The 25,291-nt window shown below is 46.7% G+C and overlaps 2 protein-coding genes across 3 annotated transcripts in view; one reads left to right on the top strand and one right to left on the bottom strand.

Moving 5' to 3' along the window:
* Window positions 1-865: 865 nt before the first annotated feature.
* On the bottom strand, window positions 866-12,946 carry ndufb8 (NADH:ubiquinone oxidoreductase subunit B8). The gene is made up of 5 exons (XM_072583098.1): window positions 12,779-12,946; window positions 9,205-9,331; window positions 6,690-6,789; window positions 2,835-2,990; window positions 866-1,053 (listed from the first exon to the last, which is right to left on the bottom strand). The coding sequence occupies exons 1-5, from the start codon at window positions 12,870-12,872 to the stop codon at window positions 961-963; spliced, it is 570 nt and encodes a 189-aa protein (XP_072439199.1). The 5' UTR covers window positions 12,873-12,946; the 3' UTR covers window positions 866-960.
* Window positions 12,947-13,118: 172 nt separating this feature from the next.
* The window catches only part of hif1an (hypoxia inducible factor 1 subunit alpha inhibitor), a 79,162-nt gene continuing 66,989 nt past the window's right edge, over window positions 13,119-25,291 (top strand). The window contains exon 1 of one of the 2 annotated variants that reach the window (XM_072583090.1): window positions 13,119-13,425. In XM_072583090.1, coding sequence (XP_072439191.1) covers window positions 13,294-13,425 — 132 coding nt within the window. In that variant the 5' untranslated portion in view covers window positions 13,119-13,293. The remainder of the gene's footprint in view (window positions 13,426-25,291) is intronic. The other variant, XM_072583089.1, reaches the window with a different exon arrangement.

The raw sequence follows: 25,291 nt of genomic DNA, 5'->3' as shown, positions 1-25,291 counted from the left end.
GTCATCTGTGTCCCACTCGACTGGGACAACACAATGTTGAAATTGATACATGGCCCCTCACAAAAAGAGGTTTAATGTCCACGTGCTATATTATTTCAATTTAGTGGCTCTCAATGGTTGAAATAGTTTCATTGCTTTGAATATATCTGTTCGGCTTAGCTATGTACTAATTTTTTTTCATACAAACATATGAATTAGAAACAGGACCTCTGACAGTTGATAAAGTCAAGGCTGATTTGATTTTAGCCTCAAGTCTACTTTCCTGTCTATCTCTTTGACTCCCTTTGTCAAACAAATCTAAGGATACTTCTAATTTTGCATTAGAATATTCAATGACTTTGCCTTCACTTCTTTCTGGAGAAAGAGAACTTCAGACTAAGTATCCTTGGGGGAAAAAAAAAGTCTCATCTCAATTTGATATCAAAGACTCCTTTTTATAAAGCCAGTTCCCGAGCTGTAGTTTCTTCCAAAATGGGAAACATCTTTTCAGCATCCACTCTGTCAAATCCCCTTAGGAAACTATATGTTTTAATAAGATCACTTCTCACTTTCGTTTCCTTTTCATCTTGACCTAAAATCAGAGACTGAATTGTGATTCACAGCTGAAGACAATGGCATGATGCTTATGATCAAATGAATCAGATTAATAGCACATTGGCTCCTGTGGCTAAAAGAGGTTATGACTCAAACACTGAATGCAGCCATCAACCACAATTATAGATTGTGTTTTGGTTGAAAGCTTAGACTTCAAAAATATAGTAAATTATATTCTTTAATGTTGTCTATTTCTTTGTTCCATCATAACTGCAGGAATAATCTTAAAAAAGTTAGCATTTTTTATTTTCCGTAAATATGATGTCAGTCATTTCATTAATATTCAGATATTTATTATATTAGCTGTACAGAATAAGAGACCATTCTAAAATGAATAGAGCCTGACAGTCAGACAAAGAAGACTGGTCATATTTTATAATTTTTCACTTCAGGTACTTCTTTGTCAGGTTCTCCTCCGTTCTCCAGGTAGAGGTTATTGTATGGATACTGTTTAGGAGCCTGTAAAGAAAATTCAAGTAAAATAGCAGTTAAGACAATGTATCCCACTCCATTACATTTGGATATTGTTCCTCTCTCTTCTTAACTCATGTAAATTATACAAAAAAAAGTCATACAGCATGGAAACAGACCCTTTGGTCCAACTCTCCACACCAACCAAGTCTCTCAAACTAAACTAGTCCCATTTTCCTGCACTTGGCCCATATCCATCCAAAAATTCCCTATTCATGTCTCTGTCCAGATGTCTTTAGAAGTATTGTAACTGTACCTGCATCTAGCACTTCCTCTGCCAGTTTATTCCACATGCAAACCACACTCTGCATGAAAAAGTTGCGCCTCAGGTCCCTTTAAAATCTTTCTCTTCTCAGAGTCGTAGAGATGTACAGCACGGAAACAGACTCTTCGGATCAAATCGTCCATGCTGACCAGATATCCCAACCCAATCTAGTTCCAGTTGCCAGCACCTGGCCCATATTCTTCCTATTCATTTACCTATCCAGATGCCTTTTAAATGTTGCAATTGTACTAGCCTCCACCACTTCCTCTGGCAGCTCATTCCATACATGTATCACCCTCTGGGTGAAAAAGTTGCCCCTCAAGTCTTTTCCAGCAATACATGAATTCAACAGCAAAGGCAGTAACTGTGCAGATTCACTACTCTCACCTTAAAGTTATTCTCCTTAGTTTTGAACTCCCCAACCCACAGGAAAAAACTTTTGCTGTTCACCTTACCTATTGCTCTCATGATTTTATAAACCTCTAAGGTCACCCCTCAACCTCCTACTTTCCAGAGAAAAAGGTCCCAGCCTCTCCTTATATCTTGAATCCTTTTTGCACCCTTTCCAATTTAATAGAATCCTTTTTATACCAGGGCAACCAGCATTGCGCACAATACTCCACAGCTGTAACAGGACATCCTGATTCCTAAAATCAATGGTCTGAACAATGACGGCAAGTTTTCAAAATGCCTTCTTGACCACTCTCTACCTGTGATACAATTTGGAGACACCTGTGTTAGACTGGGGTGTACTGCTGCATTGCTGGTGTATATTGGCCAAGAAATAGAAACCTCTTCAGCTTTTCTTACAATATGATGTCTTCATGTTTGAAGATAACAGTTGGTAGTTCACAGAATGCAACATTTCCTCAATACCACAGTGTACTTAGGAACACGCATCTTCAAGTTGGTATTTTAACACTCATCTCTACTTTGAATTTAATTTCAGATCACAATCATATTTAATTTTTCAAGAAAAAGATGTTGGTGATAATTCTGTTATTGCCAATTATGTCTTTTTGATCCAACATTTGTTTCTTTACTTCTCTCATTATGCGTTGTACCAACAAACCTTTTGTCATTTACCTTTTCTGCTTTCTAAGTCTATCACGAAACCTTTCCTTGTGCTCTTTCCTCCTTTCTCCTATCTCAATGCTCACTTAATAACTGTTTATATCTCCTCACTTTTTCCTGTTCTGACAAAAGGTCATCAGCTTGAAATATTCACAGTTTCTCTTGTTATAGGTATTGATAAGCTTGCTCAGTATCTCTCGTATTTTCTATTTCAGATTTCCAACAGAATAGTTTGCTGGTCTGTGACGGAGAGATGTGCTGATTTCAGAATAGCTTGGATGGTAAATGGAAAGTCATCTTGGGTAATGTGTTTGCAGCTTTAAAAGAATAAAGTTCAAAGGAGCATTGACCATAGTGAATCAATAAGACAAAATAAGATCATAAATGAGAGGTTAACTCAGCTAAAAAAAATCTTATAAATAAAACTTACCACAGGCTGATATGAAGGGAATAACTCTCCAAGGAAGAACATGAACAACATAAAGCCTACAAAGCCACCCAACGTTTTGACCATAGTATTCCAGTCTACAGGATTTGGGGAGGTGTCCACACGATTCCTAATGTACATGTCAAAATCCCAGTGCATCTAGGAAAACCAATTTTAAAAGGTATTAAATGAAATTTTAAACAATTTTAAAAACTTAGATGTAAGCGTAGCAAAGTAGCTCACATTTAAAAAAGTTACTTTGTAGACTGTACAGACTATTGTTAGATGGGTAATATTGAAATCATTTGATGATATTTAAAAACTGAACAGTGGATCTGCTGCATTGCTGGTGTATATTGGCCAAGAAATAGAAACCTCTTCAGCTTTTCTTACAATATGATGTCTTCATGTTTGAAGATAACAGTTGGTATTTCACAGAATGCAACATTCCCTCAATACCACAGTGTACTTAGGACACATGCTTGAAGTTTGTTGTGGGACTCAAACCTAACACTTTTGAGTGAGAGACAGAATGCTAACAACTGACACTAATCCATTACTCTGAACTCCATTAAAAAATATGAAGTTGTTTCAGTCATATGTAGTTTTTGTGCTAACACACATTGTAAACTCAAATCAAATTACAAAGATCTGGAGGCCATCATTTTAGTCTGCTAAATAGAACAGAGAAAAATACAGGCCCTTCAGCCCTTGATGTTGTGCCTACCTTTTATCCCAATCGAAGGTCAAATGAACCTACATACCCTTCATTTTACTATCGTCCATGTTCTTATCCAAGAGTCGCTTAAAGTCTTGAATGTATCTGACACTACTACTACCACTGGCAGTGCATTCCACACACCTACCACTCCCTGTGTAAAGAACCAATCTCTGACAATTCCCCTAAACCTTCCACCAATCACCTCAAAATTATGTCCCCTTATGATAGCCATTTCTGCCCTGGGAAAAAGTTTCTGGCTATCCACTGTATTAATGTCTCTCACCATCTTGATACCTCTATCAAGTCACCTCTTACCTTTATCGCTCCAATGAGAAAAGCCCCAGCTCCCTCAACCTTTCTTCATAAGACATGCCCTCCAGTCCAGGTAGCATCCTGGTAAATCTCCTCTGCACCCTCTCTAAAACTTCCAGTTCCTTCCTATAATAAGGCAATCAGAACTGAACACTTTATATCAAGTATAGTCTAACCAGGGCTCTATAGAGCTGCAACCTCACGGCTCTTAAACTCATTCCTCCTGCTAATTAAAGCCAACATACCATACACTTTCTTAACAACCCCATCAACTTAGGTGGGAACTTTGAGAGATCTATGTAGGTGGACCCCAAGATCCCTCTGTTCCTCCATGTAGCCAAGGATCCTGCCTTTAACCGGGTACGGCCAAGCTAAATTGCCCGTAGTGTTAGGTGAAGGGGTAAATGTAGAGGAACGGGTCTGTGTGGGTTGGTCTTCGGAGGGTCAGTGTGGACTTGTTGGGCTGAAGGGCCTGTTTCCACACTAAGTAATCTAATCTAAAACCCTGTATTCTGCATTCAAATTCAATCTTTCAAACTGAATCAGTTCACACTTTTTCTGGTTGAACTCCATCTGCCACTTATCAGTCCAGTTCTGCATCCTGTGAATTTCGTTGCAATCTACAACAGCCTTCCTCACTACCCACCAACCTTTGTGTCATCGGCAAAGTTACTAACCCACTTACTCATCCAAATCATTTTATAAAAATCACAAAGAGCAAATGTCCCAGTACAGATTCCTACAGAACACCACTGGTCACCAAGCTCCGAGCTGAATACTTTCCATTTACTACCACACTGTCTCCTATGAGCAAGCCAATTCTGTATCCAGACAGCCAAAATTTCCCTGCATGCCATGCCTCCTTACTTTCTGAATGAGCCTACCATTGGAACCTCATCTAATGCCTTGCTAAAATCTATGTACACCACATCCTCTGCTCTATTTTTCAGTGTGTTTTGGCACATCCTCAAATAATTCAATGAGGCTTGTGAAGCATGACTTGCTCCTCACAAAGCCATGCTGACTATCTCTAATCAAACTATGCTTTTCCAAGGAATCATAGATCCTGTCTCTCAGAATCCTCCCCAATAATTTGCCCACTACAGACATAAGACTGACTGGTCTTTAATTCCCAGGATTATCCTTATTCCCTTTCTTGAACAAGGCAATAACGTTTGCCATCCAATGGCCATTGAGGATGCAATCTCTTTCCTTGCTTCCTGTAGTAACCTTGGGTATTTCCCATCTGGCCCAGGGCACTTATTTATCCTGTTTTTCAAAGTTTTCTGCACATCCTCCTCCTTAACATCAACTTATTCAAACATAACAGCCTGTTTCATGCTGTCCTCACAAACGACAAGGCCCCTCTCAGTAGTGAATATTGAAGCAAAGGATTCATTAAAGGGCGTTCCCTACCTCCTCTGAGTCCAGGCAGAAGTTCCTTCCACTATTCCTTATCGGCCCTACTCTCACTCTGGCCATCCTCTTGTTCCTCACATAAGTGTAGAATGCCTTATAGTTTTCCTTAATCCTACCCACTAAAGCTTTTTCATGCTCCGTTCTAGCTCTCCTAATATATTCTTCAGTTCCATCCTGGCTACCTTGTAACCCTCTAGAGCCCTGTCTGATCAGTGCCTTCTCAACCTGAAGCAAGCTTCCTTCTTCCTCTTGACTAGATGTTCTGCATCCCTTGTTACCCAAAGTTCCTTCACCTTAATGTATATTACTCAGCAGATACTGAGGGAATGTGGCATTGTCAGAAGTGCCATCTTTTTGCTGAGATGGTAAACCGAGATGGTATCCTGAATGCTTGTTCAAGCAGATGCAAAATATTCCAAGGTAACTCTTCCAGATGTTGCGCCAATATCCCAGCCAACATTTATCTCTCAACCAATGCCCAAACAAGTTGGTTGGTCATTCGACTTGAAACTGTTAGCAAAGCCTTTCTCTATGAACAGACATCCATCTTTCCCTAATATAGGTCAACTATTTGGAGACAATGACTGTGAAACACGTCTGGACATTCTGAGGTCATAAAGGTGTTTCATCTCATCCTCTGTCTTATTTTAGCCAATGCATACGGCCAGGAAGAGTCCATGTTTGATTCCCAGTTTTTACCTAATTAACTATCTTGACCAGGATAATCATAATAAATTAGGTAGAAAAAAAAAGTCCCCTCACTCATAATTTGTGTCCAATGATCCTTGCTTTAAACTGCACAAGCCCACAGTGAATTAGGATTTATTGTGAACCGTGATGCAAACAGAGTTAAATTAAAAGACACTTGGGATTTTTGAACCATTATTTTCTTGGAAAATTATAATAACCAGAGAACAAGGCTTCAGGAATTCAATACTTTATAAAAATGTAAAGTTCTCAATTGGGCATGAATGCTACATGGAAACTCTGCATACTCATTATACTCTGGAATTAGGAAGATCTAGTTGAAACTTATAGAATACTGTATGACCTGGACTGACTAGATGTTGGGAAAATGTTTCCATTGGCAGGAGAGACTCTGACCTGAGGGCACAGCCTTAGAACAAAGGGAAAATCCTTTAGAATGAAGATAAAGGGAAACTGCTTCAGCCAGAGAGTGGCAAATTTGTGGAATTCATTGCCACAGAAGACCGTGGAGGCCAGGTCATTGAGTACATTTAAAACAAAGATAGGTAGGTTCTTGATTGTCAAGGGGGTCAAAGGTTATGAGGAGTAAGGAGAATGAGGTTGAAACATTTATCAGCCATGATTGAATGGCGGAGTAGACTTGATGGGCCAAATGGCCTAATTGTGCTCCTATGTCTTACAGTCTCATTGTCACTTACCGGTTCACCCCAGTTTCTTCGAAGGTCAGGCTCATCCCACGTGTACCATGGATCTCGCTCTTGTTGCGACCGGTCTGGTAGTTTTGGATAGTCCCCAAATCTATTATAAGGAAAATAAACTTGTAGCTTTACTCTAAAATAATCTCAACTGAAATAGTTATGCTGGATCTGACCAGTAATAAGACAGAAAATGGAAGGGAAGGAATGAACAATGGTCAGTGTCAAATGAAAAAAAAACCTCAATAGTCTGGGTGCATTGTCCAGCAGACCATAACTGCAGAGCTAATTTTCCAGTGAAATAATTTCTTCAAACAGATATTTGGACCCCTACAAAATATTCATTGGAAAATCTGCTAATTTGTTATTCTCATAAACAGAGAAACTAATTTGAACTACAATTAAATGGGATATTTATCCAGTAGACATTTCCATTATTATTTAGTTCAATAAATGTACCTCACAGGAACTCAGGATCTATCCTCTGCAAGTCAGCAGAACAGCAAAATTTGCACAAACAGCACACTGTTTTTAAAGGCTGACTTAATATCTTCCAGCACTGTTGATAGACAAAAATACCTTCTAAAATATCAGTCTCACTATCTTTTTGCATCTCTCAACTTGTACGAACATTTTTTCCATCTTCTACCACTTTTCTATTTATTTTCCACTTTATCTGTTCTCTCACTCCCTCTCATATCCACTCCTCTCATTGCTTTAGTGGTTTATTTCAGACCCTCAAAAAAAAAATCCCTCACCTTCCTCTTTTGTACATGTCCTCCCATTCTCCCAATGTGCATCTCCCATGAAACCACTGACCAGTTAGCACAACATGTGTCATTGGAAAAATGTTAGTGTTCATTGTAAAAGGATGCAACAGAGCATTTAGAAATACAGGATATAATAAAGCAGAGTCAACATGGCTCCATGAGGGGGAAATCATACCTGACAAATTTATTAGAGTTACTTGAAGAGGTAACAAATACAATAAAGACAAGGGAATCAATAGACTTAATAGTTAGAATTCCAAAAGGCATGAGATAAGCTAATGATACTTAATAAAATAACAGCCCATGGAGTAGTGTATCAACATGGATAGAGGATTGGCTAAATAATAGAAGACAGAGAGCTGGGGTAAAGGGGCATTTTTAGAATAGCAACTTGTAACCACTGGAGTGCCACAGGGATCAGTGCTGTGGCCACAATTACTTACATGAGTATTTATATCAATGACTTGGATGAGGAAATAAAACGTAACACCACCAGTTTGCAAATAACAAAAAGGAAGGTAGCAAAAGTGACATGGAGTCTTGAGAACGATAGACAGGTTGCGCAAGTGAGCGAAATCTTGGCAGATGGAATACAAGTAGGAAAATGTGAAATTGTGCACTTTGGCAGGAAGAATAGATGAGCTGAATATTATTTAAAAGGGAAGACTACAGAAAGCTGCAGCACAGAGGGATTTGGGATTTCTCATGCAGGAATCACAAAAGATCACAAAACATCCACTTTCTACAGATAATAACGTAAGCTAATAGAACATAACTTTTTATTTTAAAGGGAATAACATAAAAATAGGGATTTCTTGCTAAACTATTCAAGCACTAGTCAGACCATAGCTGGAATATGACAGACATTCTTTGTCCCAATTTCTAATCAAAGATATATTATCATTGGAGGTCGTCTGGAGAAGGTTCACTAGGCTGACCTTGGTTGTGGAAGGAATACCTATGAAGAGAGGTTGAATTGTTTAGCCTTGTACTCAGTTTTACAGAATGACAGGAGACCTTATCAAAACATGATGATTCTTAGGGGACTTTATAGGGTACAGATAGAAAGATTGTTTCTCCTGTTGGAGATTTTAGATTTAGAAGACATAATCTCAGGTCTAAAGGTAAGACAGAGATGAGGAGGAATAACTTCTCTAAGGAGCTAGTGAATCTGTGGATTTCTTTATTGCAGAAGGTTATCAAGGCTGGGTTGTTAAGTGTATTCAAGGGTGAGATAAACAGAACTTTAATGAGATTAAGGATTATAGGAATAAGGCAGGCAAGTAGAGCTTATCAGATCAACTACAATTGCACTGAGTGGGTCAAACAGCGGAATTTTGCTCCTATGTTTTATAGTGTATTGATTTGCCAAAATACACAACAAAATTTGTTCAATATGTCTCCCCAGGGAAGGAAATCTTTAGTGTCACCCACATTTGGCAATCTGGCATAGGTCTGATTTGGATTCGCAGAATTGTGGGTGACACTGAAGTCTCCTCTGAAATCTCTAGGAACCCACTCAATTGTTGTAAAGAATGCAACTTATTATCATTTTTTCAAGAGCAACTAAGGATGGACAGTAAATGCTGGCCATACCAACAATGCCCACATCCTGTGAATGAATTTTGACAAGTTAATCTTTGCTACCGTAGCATTTGATTACATATTTTCCTAACAATGTGTGAAATTTGGTACACTTCTGATTTTCCTTATCTGAAAGGAAACTTGTTTTGCACAAATAAACTCACCCCATTCCATCATCAGGATATGGTTCATAATCTTCCACCCTCATATTGTATTTTTTTGCTGCTTGTGCTCTTTCCTCTGGTGTTCTCGGATGTGGACCTGGCAGCATATCCTTAGAAATGCTGGAGGCTATGAAGAAAAGCATGAAGCATTAACAAAAATAACAAAGTAAATCTTTCACCTGCCCTTTTTTTGAGAGATATATCTCCCATTCCTGTCTCGGTGCACACTTTGTTAATTGTAAACAGAGCCACAGAAACAGAAAGACAACAGCTTTCAGCCCACATTTATTAGCACTGTGTACTTATGTACTTACACAATCATAATACAGCCAAACAAGTTGATTATCAACATGCAAAATCTTACAACACACAGCAAGAGCAGAGAACTTTGGTCTTCCATGGAAAGGAAAGAAATATGTTTATAGCTCCAGGCTACAGTCCAGTCTGCATGTGAAAAGACACATTGCTGGAACAACTGAGCAGAAGTGAATTTGTAACACACCCCCAACACTGCCAACAACACAGCCCTTCTCCAATCCATCTTACTCCACCTGCTGCTCAAGTCCTCATCCATGCCTTTCTCACCTTAAGACTAAAAACTTTCCCAAAGCTCATCTATCCATCATATCTCTTCCACTTGCGGTAAACTGGAGTTTATCCAACAATGCTTCCAATCTATTTCACACAAATCGCAGTACAAACCCCTCTATCCTCACCGAATTCTGGTTCCAAAACACCTAACTTAAAATGATAATTCTTGTGTTTAAATTCTTTCAATGATCTCATTCCTCCATATTGCAGCAACCTCTTGTAGCTGTACATCTACCAGGATGTTTTTGTTTTACTTTTTTTTTGCATTTACCCCCACCCTCTTCAGTTCATCCTAGCAATGTCGTAAGATGACTTTGCTCCATAATTACTCACTACCTGAATGTGTGGTAAACCCTCATCTGATTTAAACATCTTTGATATATCCACAAAAGGGCTGTTTCTACAAGACTACGGACCAACAGCTGAAAAATGGATTGGGCATAAACGTTCTTTGTCAGCTAGCACAGACTTGGTGGGTTGAAAAGTCTCCTTCGATGCTGTAAATATTTGTTTCAGTAATCTAGAATTTGACCACAAAAGGTGCATTCACTACAAAACCACTGAGTGTGAACCTGGACATCTACCTAGCATACGCTAGTGGCAGGGAGTTAGGAGCAAGAGAGGTTACTGCTCCATTATGTGATGGCAAGAAAATTGGAACTTGTGACATCATTATCCGTATCCCCAAACTACAACACAGAAAGTTGTACATTGACATAGCAACTCAGCTCCTTGGGGGACAGACATAGGAGTAGTTGGCTCAATAGGCTGGATGCTGAAAATATGTTGCTGGAAAAGCACAGCAGGTCAGGCAGCATCCAAGGAGCAGGAGAATCGACGTTTCGGGCATGAGCCCTTCTTCAGGAAGGAGGGTGGAAAGAATACCTATGAAGAGAGGTTGAATTTTTAGCCTTGTACTCAGTTTTACAGAATGACAGGAGACCTTATCAAAACATGATGATTCTTAGGGGGTTTTACAGCATACATGTAGAAAGATTGTTTCTCCTGTTGGAAATTTTAGATTTAGAAGATATAATCTCAGGTCTAAAGGTAAGACAGATGAGGAGGAATAACTTCTCTAAGGAGCTAGTGAATCTGTGGATTTCTTTATTGCAGAAGGTTATCAAGGCTGGGTTATTAAGCGTATTCAAGGGTGAGGTAAAGAGAACTTTCATGAGATTAAGGATTATAGGAATAAGGCAGGCAAGTAGAGTTGAGGCTTATCAGATCAACTACAATTGCACTGAATGGGTCAAACAGCAGAGTTTTGCTCCTATGTTTTATAGTGTATTGATTTGCCAAAATAGACAACAAAATCCAGCCTTTTTTCAATAGGCTGGATGGCCAGCTTGGTACACAGAACATTGGGTTTAATCTCAGTAGTGGATAAGATGCTTTCAGGACCAGCATCTTTGCCTCAGCCAAAGTGGAGATTGTTTTGGCAGGGAAGTTGGCAAAAAAGATAGATCTGGACTTCTGCTCCTCATCGCCTCTGTCTTGATGCATCTTTAATACTTTGCTAAAAGCAGCATCTATATTGATCTTCTGGTCATCTTTCCTAACCTCTCCCTTTCAGTTCATCTTTAAGATCACCTCTGACAAACATCTTACGTCTCACACCAATGTTGAAGGAGCCATTTAAAGACATATTGACATGGTAGGTATAAAAGTAGAAAATACTAGAAATACTCAGCAGCTCGATAATTGACCTGAAATATTAAGATTGTTTCTTTCTACAGATGCTGCCTGACCCTACTGAGTATGTCCAATACTTTCTGCCTTTACAAGTCATTCTTGTATAATACACGTTTTGTTAACACAAATTGGCTATAACACAATTGATGAATTGTAGATGCTGTTTGGATAATGCAAACTTTCTACTGACCAGTTATAGTAATTTTCTATAGCGATCCTACACAGTGCGATTTTCTAAAGCACAGGATTGCAGAGGAACACAACTGTCACATTATAGCAGAACCGAGAGTGTGGTGCTGGAAAAGCACAGCAGGTCAAGCAGCATCTAAAGAGCAAGAGAATCAATGTTTCTGGCATAAGCCCTTCATCAGGAAATGAGGCTCACTGTTTCTGCCTTAGTTGGCCACATTCATCTGTCTTACCCATCCTCACATATCAATTGTCACCAGGCACCATTTGATGACACTAGACACCAACACCACTTTCCACTGCTCTCTACTTTTCTCTTACAGATTTATCTATACTGTTTTAGCTCTGATTAAATGGGAAAAAAGTACAAATATTATCTTTCCAGGGTGTCAGTTTTTAAGAATTATTTTTGGTCTTTCAATTTCAACTTTCATGATCAGTGTATCCATAATACAATTTAAATTGGTGCACTTTGAGGAATAGATGTCAGCCAGCTTAGCTGGCAAACTTCTGTACTCGTTACATACACCTGAAAAGATAGATAATGACACAGTTTAACATCTTACCCAATAAACAACTTTAAGTATTAGCCCACATAAAGTACACAAATTTGTGACTTAAGTATGTTTCTCATTAAGGCTATAATGGCTACTATTCTACTCAGCCAGGTTGAGAATTAACAATGAGACGTTATAGACCTAATATTAGCTCGTTTTGCAATCTACTACTGATAATAACCCGAGTATCTGTCACTGCATCTACCTGAGAGCTTTGATTAACAGAGAAGCATTTGAACCGAAAACAGAAGTTGCTGGAAAAGCTCAGCAGGTCTGGCAACATCTATGAAAGAAGTAAAAGCTTGGTTTCTCTCCACAGATGCTGTCAGACCTGCTGAGCTTTTCCAGCAACTTGTGTTTTCGCTTCTGATTTACAACATCCCTGGTTCTTTTGTTTTTTTTAAATGAGAGAAACATCTGAGGCTAATTCAAATGTCCTATGCATAACCTGACCCTTATTTGTCCCAAGGTTACCGCACTTTCGTCGACTTCCATATTACTACCGGCCTTTATTACCGACAGTTTAAATGACCAGTACTCACCAGCCCGGACATACTTGTCCGAACTCCGTGCCAATTGCAGGCCCTTCCTGACATCCCGGCTCAGGAAGCGAAGCCAACAGCCTCGCAGCGCCATTGCTCTACCCTTCACAGCGCAGACTCAAAACAAGTGACGACGGCGGGAATCTTTCACCGCGCAGGCGCTGGAGGCCGAATGAGCCGTGCGCATGCGTATTGAGTGACTCCGGTTGCTGAGTTCAGTGGGCACTCAGGGTTGGATGGATTCTTCCCGGCCTCTAGGGGGCGGCCTGTGCTCAGTTTCTGTCACTCGCCCTTTGGTGGGATGTGGTCCTCCGGACGGACGGGGGCGGTGTGCCGGCAGATGACCGGTTTCGGTCGAGGCCGCAGCGCCCTGTCCGCGGCGTTCGAGCTCGGCGGCGCTACGGTGAGGTTCCGGTGAGGACTTACTTTTGTTGGCGGATTTGAAGGGACGGGGAGGCTGTCGGTTGGTGGGTGTCGATCACGGAACCGGACTCCTGGGAAAGCGGCGGCCGGACATGGCGGAGCGGAGTGCGGATGTAAACCGCGAATGGAGCGAGGTCCAGCTGAGGAAGTACACCTTCGCCACCAAGGACATCCCCAGGATGTCCCACAGCGATCCCCGGGTCGAGGCGCTCATAGACAATGAGGTAAATAGCGACACAGGGCCGCATGGAAACTGATAGGTCTGTTTGTGAAGGGGTTGGGGCACATTTCCTCAAAACCAACCGTAAACAACACAGTCTGTCCCAGAGAGAGAGGAACCAGCACAGTCTGTCCCAGAGAGTGATACACCACAGTCTGTCCCAGAGAGAGAGAGAGAGAGAGAGGAACCAGCACAGTCTGTCCCAGAGAGAGAGAGAGAGAGAGAGGAACCAGCACAGTCTGTCCCAGAGAGAGAGAGAGAGTGATACACCACAGTCTGTGTCAGAGAGAGAGAGAGTGATACACCACAGTCTGTGTCAGAGAGAGAGAGAGAGGAACCAGCACAGTCTCTCCCAGAGAGAGAGAGTGATACACCACAGTCTGACCCAGAGAGAGAGAGAGAGAGAGGAACCAGCACAGTCTGTCCCAGAGAGAGAGAGATACACCACAGTCTGTGTCAGAGAGAGAGAGAGTGATACACCACAGTCTGTGTCAGAGAGAGAGAGAGAGAGGAACCAGCACAGTCTCTCCCAGAGAGAGAGAGAGTGATACACCACAGTCTATCCCAGAGAGAGAGAGAGGAACCAGCACAGTCTGTCCCAGAGAGAGAGAGAGTGATACACCACAGTCTGACCCAGAGAGAGAGAGAGTGACACACCACAGTCTGTCCCAGAGAGAGAGAGAGAGTGATACACCACAGTCTGTCCCAGAGAGAGAGAGAGAGGAACCAGCACAGTCTGTCCCAGAGAGAGACTGAACACCACAGTCTGTCCCAGAGAGTGATACACCACAGTCTGACCCAGAGAGAGAGAGAGAGAGAGGAACCAGCACAGTCTGTCCCAGAGAGAGAGAGAGGAACCAGCACAGTCTGTCCCTGAGAGAGAGAGAGGAACCAGCACAGTCTGTCCCAGAGAGAGAGAGATACACCACAGTCTGTGTCAGAGAGAGAGAGAGTGATACACCACAGTCTGTGTCAGAGAGAGAGAGAGAGGAACCAGCACAGTGTGTCCCAGAGAGAGACTGATACACCACAGTCTGACCCAGAGAGAGAGAGAGAGAGAGAGGAACCAGCACAGTCTGTCCCAGAGAGAGAGAGAGGAACCAGCACAGTCTGTCCCTGAGAGAGAGAGAGGAACCAGCACAGTCTGTCCCAGAGAGAGAGAGATACACCACAGTCTGTGTCAGAGAGAGAGAGAGTGATACACCACAGTCTGTGTCAGAGAGAGAGAGAGAGGAACCAGCACAGTCTGTCCCAGAGAGAGACTGATACACCACAGTCTGACCCAGAGAGAGAGAGAGAGAGAGGAACCAGCACAGTCTGTCCCAGAGAGAGAGAGAGTGATACACCACAGTCTGACCCAGAGAGAGAGAGAGTGACACACCACAGTCTGTCCCAGAGAGACAGAGAGAGTGATACACCACAGTCTGTCCCAGAGAGAGAGAGAGAGGAACCAGCACAGTCTGTCCCAGAGAGAGACTGAACACCACAGTCTGTCCCAGAGAGTGATACACCACAGTCTGACCCAGAGAGAGAGAGAGAGAGAGGAACCAGCACAGTCTGTCCCAGAGAGAGAGAGAGGAACCAGCACAGTCTGTCCCAGAGAGAGAGAGAGGAACCAGCACAGTCTGTCCCTGAGAGAGAGAGAGGAACCAGCACAGTCTGTCCCAGAGAGAGAGAGATACACCACAGTCTGTGTCAGAGAGAGAGAGAGTGATACACCACAGTCTGTGTCAGAGAGAGAGAGAGAGGAACCAGCACAGTCTGTCCCAGAGAGAGACTGATACACCACAGTCTGACCCAGAGAGAGAGAGAGAGGAACCAGCACAGTCTGTCCCAGAGAGAGAGAGAGTGATACACCACAGTCTATCCCAGAGAGAGAGAGAGGAACCAGCACAGTCTGTCCCAGAGAGAGAGAGAGAGTGATACACCACAGTCTGACCCAGAGAGAGAGAGAGTGACACACCACAGTCTGTCCCAGAGAGAGAGAGAGAGTGATACACCACAGTCTGTCCCAGAGAGAGAGAGAGAGGAACCAGCACAGTCTGTCCCAGAGAGAGACTGAACACCACAGTCTGTCCCAGAGAGTGATACACCACAGTCTGACCCAGAGAGAGAGAGAGAGAGAGAGGAACCAGCACAGTCTGTCCCAGAGAGAGAGAGAGGAACCAGCACAGTCTGTCCCAGAGAGAGAGAGAGGAACCAGCACAGTCTGTCCCAGAGAGAGAGAGATACACCACAGTCTGTGTCAGAGAGAGAGAGAGTGATACACCACAGTCTGTGTCAGAGAGAGAGAGAGAGGAACCAGCACAGTCTGTCCCAGAGAGAGACTGATACACCACAGTCTGACCCAGAGAGAGAGAGAGAGAGAGGAACCAGCACAGTCTGTCCCAGAGAGAGAGAGAGTGATACACCACAGTCTATCCCAGAGAGAGAGAGAGGAACCAGCACAGTCTGTCCCATAGAGAGAGATTGATCCAGCACAGTCTGTCCCAGAGAGAGAGTGATACACCACAGTCTATCCCAGAGAGAGAGAGAGAGAGAGAGGAACCAGCACAGTCTGTCCCAGAGAGAGACTGATACACCACAGTCTGTCCCAGAGAGAGAGAGAGTGATACACCACAGTCTGTCCCAGAGAGAGAGAGAGTGATACACCACAGTCTGACCCAGAGAGAGATCCCACACAGTCTGTCCCAGAGAGAGAGATCCCACACAGTCTGTCCCAGAGAGAGAGGGAGATACACCACAGTCTGACCCAGAGAGAGAGATCCCACACAGTCTGTCCCAGAGAGAGAGGGAGATACACCACAGTCTGACCCAGAGAGAGAGTGATGCAGCACAGTCTGTCCTAGAGAGAGAGATCCAGCACAGTGTGTCCCAGAGAGAGAGAGTGATCCAGCACAGTCCGAGAGAGAGAGAGTGATCCAGCACAGTCTGTCCCAGAGAGAGAGAGTGATCCAGCACAGTCCGAGAGAGAGAGAGTGATCCAGCACAGTCTGTCCCAGAGAGAGAGGGTGATCCAGCACAGTCTGACCCAGAGAGAGAGATCCCACACAGTCTGTCCCAGAGAGAGAGAGTGATCCAGCACAGTCTGTCCCAGAGAGAGAGAGAGTGATCCAGCACAGTCTGTCCCAGAGGGAGAGATTGATCCAGCACAGCCTGTCCCAGAGAGAGAGAGAGAGAGAGAGAGAGATACATCACAGTCTGTCCCAGAGAGAGAGAGGAACCAGCACAGTCTGTCCCAGAGAGAATGATCTAGCACAGTCTGTCACAGAGAGAGAGTCATCCAGCACAGTCTGCCCCAGAGAGAGAGATCCCACACAGTCTGTCCCAGAGAGAGAGAAGAGAGATCCAGCACAGTCTGTCCCAGAGGGAGAGAGAGAGAGAGATATCCAGTACAGTCTGTCCTGGAGAGAGAGAGAGGAACCAGCACAGTCTGTCCCAGAGGCAGAGTGATCCAGCAAAGTCTGTCCAAGTGAGAGTGATACACCACAGTCTGTCCCAGACAGAGAGAGATCCAGCACAGTCTGTCCAAGAGAGAGAGAGCAATCCAGCACAGTCTGTCCCAGACAGAGAGAGATCCTGCACAGTCTGTTCAAGAGAGAGAGAGCAATCCAGCACAGTCTGTCCCAGAGAGAGAGTGATACACCACGGTCTGTCCCCGAGAGAGAGAGAGAGAGTGATCCAGCACAGTCTGTCCCAGAGAGAGAGAGTGATCCAGCACAGTCTGTCCCAGAGAGAGAGAGTGATCCAGCACAGTCTGTCCCAGAGAGAGAGAGTGATCCAGCACAGTCTGTCCCAGAGAGAGAGAGTGATCCAGCACAGTCTGTCCCAGAGAGAGAGAGTGATCCAGCACAGTCTGTCCCAGAGAGAGAGAGTGATCCAGCACAGTCTGTCCCAGAGAGAGACAGAGATCCCACACAGTCTGTCCCAGAGAGAGAGAAGAGAGATCCAGCACAGTCTGTCCCAGAGGGAGAGAGAGAGAGAGAGAGAGAGATATCCAGTACAGTCCGTCCTGGAGAGAGAGAGAGAGGAACCAGCACAGTCTGTCCCAGAGGCAGAGTGATCCAGCACAGTCTGTCCAAGAGAGAGAGAGCAATCCAGCACAGTCTGTCCCAGACAGAGAGAGATCCTGCACAGTCTGTCCAAGAGAGAGAGAGCAATCCAGCACAGTCTGTCCCAGACAGAGAGATCCAGCACAGTCTGTCCCAGACAGAGAGAGATCCAGCACAGTCTGTCCCAGACAGAGAGAGATCCAGCACAGTCTGTCCCAGACAGAGAGAGATCCAGCACAGTCTGTCCCAGAGAGAGAGAGAGAGAGAGTGATCCAGCACAGTCTGTCCCTGACGGCGAGAGAGAGAGATCCAGCACAGTCGAGAGAGATGATCCAACACAGTCTGTCCCAGAGAGAGACAGAGATCCAGCACAGTCTGTCCCAGAGAGATAGTGATCCAGCACAGTCTGTCTTAGAGAGATAGTGCTGAAAAATGTGTTGCTGGAAAAGCGCAGCAGGTCAGGCAGCATCTAGGGAACGGGAGAATCGATATTTTGGGCATAAGTCCTGAAGAAGGGCTTATGCCCGAAACGTCGATTCTCCCGCTCCTTGGATGCTGCTTGACCTGCTGCGCTTTTCCAGCAACACATTTTTCAGCTCTGCTCTCCAGCATCTGCAGTCCTCACTTTCTCCCAGAGAGATAGTGATCCAGCACAGCCTGTCCCAGAGAGGGAGAGATTCAGCACAGTCTGTCCCAGAGAGATAGTGGTCCAGCACAGTCTGTTGCAGAGAGACAGTGATCCAGCACAGCCTGTCCCAGAAGCAGAGTGAACCAGCAGATTCTGTCCCAGAGAGAGAGAGAGAGATCCAGCACAGTCAGTCCCAGAGAGAGCGGGTGATCCAGCACAGTCTGTCCCAGAGAGAGAGCGAGAGTGATTCAGCACAGTCTGTCCCAGAGAGAGAGGGAGATCCAGCACAGTCTGTCCCCAAGGGAGAGAGAGGGAGGTCCAGCACAGTCTGTCCCAGAGAGAGAGGGAGATCCAGCACAGTCTGTCCCCAAGGGAGAGAGAGGGAGGTCCAGCACAGTCTGTCCCAGAGAGAGAGGGAGATCCAGCACAGTCTGTCCCCAAGGGAGAGAGAGAGTGATCCAGCACACTCTGTCCCAGATGGAGGGAGAGATCCAGAACAGTCAGTCCCAGACAAAGAGAGATCCAGCACAGTCTGTCCAAGAGAGAGAGATCCACCACAGTCTGTCCCAGAGAGAGAGAGAGAGTGATCCAGCACAGTCTGTCTCAGAGACAGATGATCCAGCACATTCTGACCCAGAGAGAGAGATAGAGAGATCCAGCACATTCTGTCCCAAAGAGAGACAGAGATCCAGCAAAGTCTGTCCCAGAAAGAGAGAGAGATCCATCACAGTCTGTCCCAGAGAGAGAGAGAGTGATCAGCACAGTCTGTCCCAGAGAGATAGAGTGAGAGAGAGAGAGATCCAGCCCAGTTTGTCCCAGAGAGAGAGGGTGATCCAGCACAATTTGTCCTACACAGACAGTGATCCACAGTCTGTCCCAGGGAGAGTGGTCCAGCACAGTCTGTGCCATAGAGAGAGAGGTCCAGCACAGTCTGTCCCAGAGAGAGAGAGAGATCCAGAAGAGTCTGACCCAGAGAGAGGGATAGAGAGATCCAGCACCGTCTGTCTCAAAGAGAGAGAGAGAGAGAGAGAGAGATCCAGCACTGTCTGTCCCAGAGAGAGAGAGGTCCAGCACAGTCTATCCCAGAGACTATCCCAGAGACAGGTAGGTCCAGCACAGTCTGTCCCAGAGAGAGAGTAATGTCACACAGTCTGTCTCAGAGAGAGTGATCCAGCACAGTCTGTCCCCGAGGGAGAGAGAGAGAGCGAGAGAGAGAAATCCAGCACAGTCGAGAGAGATGATCCAACACAGTCTGAACCAGAGAGAGACCGAGATCCAGCACAGTCTGTCCCAGAGCGATAGTGCTGAAAATGTATTGCTGGAAAAGCGCAGCAGGTCAGGCAGCATCCAGGGAATGGGAGAATCGATGTTTCGGGCATAAGTCCTGAAGAAGGGCTTATGCCCGAAACGTCAATTCTCCCGCTCCTTGGATGCTGCCTGACCTGCTGCGCTTTTCCAGCAACACATTTTTCAGCTCTGCAGTCCTCACTTTCTCCCAGAGAGATAGTGATCCAGCACAGTCTGTCCCAGAGAGAGAGAAGAGAGATCCAGCACAGTCTGTCCCAGAGGGAGAGAGAGAGAGAGAGAGAGAGAGATATCCAGCACAGTCTGTCCTGGAGAGAGAGAGAGAGAGGAACCAGCACAGTCTGTCCCAGAGAGAGAGAAGAACCAGCACAGTCTGTCCCAGAGGCAGAGTGATCCAGCAAAGTCTGTCCCAGAGGGAGAGTAATGCCACACAGTCTGTCCCAGAGGGAGAGTAATCCAGCACAGTCTGTCCCAGAGAGAGAGTAATGCCGCACAGTCTGTCCCAGAGAGGGAGATCCTGCACAGTCTGTCCCAGAGAGAGAGAAGGAGATCCAGCACAGTCTGTCCCCGAGGGAGAGAGAGAGTGACCCAGCACAGTCTGTCCCAGAGAGAGAGAGTGATCCAGCACAGTCTGTCCCCGAGGGAGAGAGAGAGTGATCCAGCACAGTCTGTCCCCGAGGGACAGAGAGATAGTGAGAGAGAGCGAGAGAGAGAGATCCAGCACAGTTGAGAGAGATGATCCAACACAGTCTGAACCAGAGAGAGACCGAGATCCAGCACAGTCTGTAACAGAGAGATAGTGCTGAAAATGTGTTGCTGGAAAAGCGCAGCAGGTCAGGCAGCATCCAGGGAACGGGAGAATCGATGTTTCGGGCATAAGTCCTGAAGAAGGGCTTATGCCCGAAACGTCAATTCTCCCGCTCCTTGGATGCTGCCTGACCTGCTGCGCTTTTCCAGCAACACATTTTTCAGCTCAGCTCTCCAGCATCTGCAGTCCTCACTTTCTCCCAGAGAGATAGTGATCCAGCACAGTCTGTCCCAGAGAGGGAGAGTGATCCAGCACAGTCTGTCCCCTAGAGCGAGAGAGAGATCCAGCACAGTCTGTCCCCGAGAGCGAGAGAGAGATCCAGCACAGTTCAGAGAGATGATCCAACACAGTCTGTCCCAGAGAGAGATGAGCCAGCACAGTCAGTCCCAGAGAGAGCGGATGATCCAGCACAGTCTGTCGCCGAGGGCGAGAGAGAGAGAGAGTGATCCAACACAGTCTGTCTCAGAGAGAGATGATCCAGCACAGTCTGACCCAGAGAGAGAGCGCGATCAAGCACACTCTGTCCCAGAGAGATTGATCAAGCACAGTCTGTCCCAGAGAGAGAGGGAACCAGCACAGTCTGTCCCAGAGAGAGAGGGAACCAGCACAGTCTGTCCCAGAGAGAGAGGGAACCAGCACAGTCTGTCCCAGAGAGAGAGAGAGCAATCCAGCACAGTCTGTCCCAGAGAGAGACAGCGATCCAGCACAGTCTGTCCCAGAGGGGGAGAGAGAGAGAGAGAGAGAGAGAGAGAGAGATCCAGCACAGTCTGTCCCAGAGAGAGAGAGAGAGACCCAGCACAGTCTGTCCCAGAGAGAGAGTGAGATCCAGCACAGTCTGTCCCAGAGAGAGAGAGGTAACCAGCACAGTCTCTCTCAGAGAGAGAGTGATCGAGCACACTCTGTCCCAGAGAGAGAGATCCAGCACAGTCTGTCCCAGAGCGAGGGATAGAGAGATCCAGCACCATCTGTCCCAGAGAGCAAGCGAGAGAGATCCAGCACAGTCTGTCCCAGAGAGAGAGAGAGATCCAGCACAGTCTGTCCCAGAGAGAGGGAGGTCCAGCACAGTCTGTCCCAGAGAGAGAGAGGTAACCAGCACAGTCTCTCTCAGAGAGAGAGTGATCCAGCACAGTCTGTCCCAGAGAGAGAGATCCAGCACAGTCTGACCCAGAGAGAGGGATAGAGAGATCCAGCACTGTCTGTCCCAGAGAGAGAGAGAGAGAGAGATCCAGCACAGTCTGTCCCAGAGAGAGAGAGAGAGATCCAGCACAGTCTGTCCCAGAGAGAGAGAGAGAGATCCAGCACAGTCTATCCCAGAGAGAGGTAGGTCCAGCACAGTCTGTCCCAGAGAGAGAGTGATGCAGCACAGTCTGTCCCAGAGAGAGAGGGAGATCCAGCACAGTCTGTCCCAGAGAGAGAGAGTGATCCAGCACAGTCTGTCCCCGAGGGAGAGAGAGTGATCCAGCACAGTCTGTCCCCGAGAGAGAGGGAGATCCAGCACAGTCTGTCCCCAGGGAGAGAGAGAGTGACCCAGCACAGTCTGTCCCAGAGAGAGATAGTGATCCAGCACACAGTCTGTCCCAGAGAGTGAGTGATTCACCACAGTCTGCCCCAGAGAGAGAGAGATCCAGCACAGTCTGTCCCAAAGGGAGAGAGAGCGATCCAATTCAGTCGGTCCCAGAGAGAGAGTGATCCAGCACAGTCTGTCCCAGAGAGAGAGAGTGATCCAGCACAGTCTGTCACAGAGAGAGAGGGAGACCCAGCACAGTCTGTCCCCGAGAGAGAGAGCGTGCTATACCACAGTCTGTCCTAGAAGGAGAGAGTGATCCAGCACAGTCTGACCCACAGAGAGAGAGTGATACACCACAGTCTGTCCCAAAGAGAGAGAAAAATCCAGCACAGTCTGTCCGAGAGAGAGGATGATCCAGCAGTCTGTCCCAGAGAGAGATGATCCAGCACAGTCTGACCCAGAGAGAGAGAAATCCAGCACAGTCTGTCCCAGAGAGAGCACGAGACCCAGCACAGTCTGTCCCAGAGAGAGAGAGAGAGAGAGATGCAGCGCAGTCTGTCCCAGAGAGAGCGAGATCCAAGATCCAGCACAGTCTCTTCCAGAGAGAGGGAGTTCCAGCACAGTCTGTCCCAGAGAGAGGGTGATCCAGCACAGTCTGACCCAGAGAGAGGGAAAGAGAGATCCAGCACAGTCTGTCCCAGAGAGAGGGATAGAGAGATCCAGCACTGTCTGTCCCAGAGAGAGAGAGAGAGAGATCCAGCACAGTCTGTCCCAGAGAGAGAGAGAGATCCAGCACAGTCTATCCCAGAGAGAGGTAGGTCCAGCACAGTCTGTCCCAGAGAGAGAGTAATCCAGCGCAGTCTGTCCCAGAGAGAGAGTGATCCAGCACAGTCTGTCCCAGAGAGAGAGGGAGATCCAGCACAGTCTGTCCCCGAGGGAGAGAGAGTGATCCAGCACAGTCTGTCCCCGAGAGAGAGGGAGATCCAGTACAGTCTGTCCCCGAGGGAGAGAGAGTGATCCAGCACAGTCTGTCCCAGAGGGAGAGGGAGATCCAGCACAGTCTGTCCCCCAGGGAGAGAGAGAGTGACCCAGCACAGTCTGTCCCAGAGAGAGCGATCCAGCACAGTCTGTTCCAGAGGGAGAGAGCGAGATCCAGCACAGTCTGTCCCAGAGAGAGATAGTGATCCAGCACAGTCTGTCCCAGAGAGTGAGTGATTCACCACAGTCTGCCCCAGAGAGAGAGAGATCCAGCACAGTCTGTCCCAAAGGGAGAGAGAGCGATCCAATTCAGTCGGTCCCAGAGAGAGAGTTATCCAGCACAGTCTGTCCCCGAGAGAGAGAGAGCGTGCTACACCACAGTCTGTCCTAGAAGGAGAGAGTGATCCAGCACAGTCTGACCCACAGAGAGAGAGTGATACACCACAGTCTGTCCCAGAGAGAGAGAGCGATCCAGCACAGTCTGTCCCAAAGAGAGAGAGAAATCCAGCACAGTCTGTCCGAGAGAGAGGATGATCCAGCAGTCTGTCCCAGAGAGAGATGATCCAGCACAGTCTGACCCAGAGAGAGAGAAATCCAGCACAGTCTGTCCCAGAGAGAGAGCGAGACCCAGCACAGTCTGTCCCAGAGAGAGAGACAGAGAGAGAGAGAGAGAGATGCAGCGCAGTCTGTCCCAGAGAGAGCGAGATCCAAGATCCAGCACAGTCTCTTCCAGAGAGAGGGAGTTCCAGCACAGTCTGTCCCAGAGAGAGGGTGATCCAGCACAGTCTGTCCCAGAGAGAGAGAGAGAGAGAGAGAGAGAGATCCCGCGCAGTCTGTCCCAGAGAGAGAGTGATCCAGCACAGTCTGTCCCAGAGAGAGAGATCCAGCAAAGTCTGTCCCTGAGGGCGAGAGACAGAGCAATCCAGCACAGTCTGTCACCGAGAGAGAGGGTGATCCAGCAGTCTGTCCCAGAGAGAGATGATCCAGCACAGTCTGACCCACAGACAGAATGATACACCACAGTCTGTCCCAGAGAGAGATGACCCAGCACAGTCTGTCCCAGAGAGAGCGATCCAGCACAGTCTGTTCCAGAGGGAGAGAGCGAGATCCAGCACAGACTGTCCCAGAGAGAAAGTGATCCAGCACACAGTCTGTCCCAGACAGTGAGTGATTCACCACAGTCTGCCCCAGAGAGAGAGAGATCCAGCACAGTCTGTCCCAAAGGGAGAGAGAGCGATCCAATTCAGTCGGTCCCAGAGAGAGAGTGATCCAGCACAGTCTGTCCCAGAAAAGAGGGTGATCCAGCACAGTCTGTCCCCACGGGAGAGAGAGAGAGATCCAGCACAGTCTGTCCCCGAAGGAGAGAGAGTGATCCAGCACAGTCTGTCCCCGAGAGAGAGGGAGATCCAGTACAGTCTGTCCCCGAGGGAGAGAGAGTGATCCAGCACAGTCTGTCCCAGAGGGAGAGGGAGATCCAGCACAGTCTGTCCCCCAGGGTGAGAGAGAGTGACCCAGCACAGTCTGTCCCAGAGAGAGAGGGAGATCCAGCACAGTCTGTCCCCGAGGGAGAGAGAGTGATCCAGCACAGTCTGTCCCCGAGGGAGAGAGAGTGATCCAGCACAGTCTGTCCCCGAGAGAGAGAGAGAGAGATCCAGCACAGTCTGTCCCAGAGAGAGAGAGAGATCCAGCACAGTCTGTCCCAGAGAGAGAGAGAGATCCAGCACAGTCTATCCCAGAGAGAGGTAGGTCCAGCACAGTCTGTCCCAGAGAGAGAGTGATGCAGCACAGTCTGTCCCAGAGAGAGAGGGAGATCCAGCACAGTCTGTCCCCGAGGGAGAGAGAGTGATCCAGCACAGTCTGTCCCAGAGAGAGAGGGAGATCCAGCACAGTCTGTCCCCGAGGGAGAGAGAGTGATCCAGCACAGTCTGTCCCCGAGAGAGAGGGAGATCCAGTACAGTCTGTCCCCGAGGGAGAGAGAGTGATCCAGCACAGTCTGTCCCAGAGGGAGAGGGAGATCCAGCACCGTCTGTCCCCCAGGGAGAGAGAGAGTGACCCAGCACAGTCTGTCCCAGAGAGAGATAGTGATCCAGCACACAGTCTGTCCCAGAGAGTGAGTGATTCACCACAGTCTGCCCTAGAGAGAGAGAGATCCAGCACAGTCTGTCCCAAAGGGAGAGAGAGCGATCCAATTCAGTCGGTCCCAGAGAGAGAGTGATCCAGCACAGTCTGTCCAAGAGAGAGATCCAGCACAGTCTGTCCCAGAGAGAGAGAGTGATCCAGCACAGTCTGTCACAGAGAGAGAGGGAGACCCAGCACAGTCTGTCCCCGAGAGAGAGAGATCGTGCTACACCACAGTCTGTCCTAGAAGGAGAGAGTGATCCAGCATAGTCTGACCCACAGAGAGAGAGTGATACACCACAGTCTGTCCCAGAGAGAGAGAGCGATCCAGCACATTCTGTCCCAAAGAGAGAGAGAAATCCAGCACAGTCTGTCCGAGAGAGAGGATGATCCAGCAGTCTGTCCCAGAGAGAGATGATCCAGCACAGTCTGACCCAGAGAGAGAGAAATCCAGCACAGTCTGTCCCAGAGAGA

Source organism: Chiloscyllium punctatum, chromosome 13, assembly GCF_047496795.1.
Source record: "Chiloscyllium punctatum isolate Juve2018m chromosome 13, sChiPun1.3, whole genome shotgun sequence".
NCBI lineage: Eukaryota > Metazoa > Chordata > Chondrichthyes > Orectolobiformes > Hemiscylliidae > Chiloscyllium > Chiloscyllium punctatum.
The sequence above is the reverse complement of the archived record's forward strand: the minus strand, read 5'-3'. Positions and strand labels throughout refer to the sequence as shown.

Coding starts and splice junctions, on each gene's coding strand:
- ndufb8 (XM_072583098.1), bottom strand. CDS start 12,872: ATGGCGCTGCGAGGCTGTTGGCTTCGCTTCCTGAGCCGGGATGTCAGG. Junction 6,790..9,204: donor TATCCTGATGATGGAATGGG/GTGAGTTTATTT, acceptor TCCTTATAATAG/ATTTGGGGACTATCCAAAAC. Junction 1,054..2,834: donor TCCCTTCATATCAGCCTGTG/GTAAGTTTTATT, acceptor TTTTCTTTACAG/GCTCCTAAACAGTATCCATA.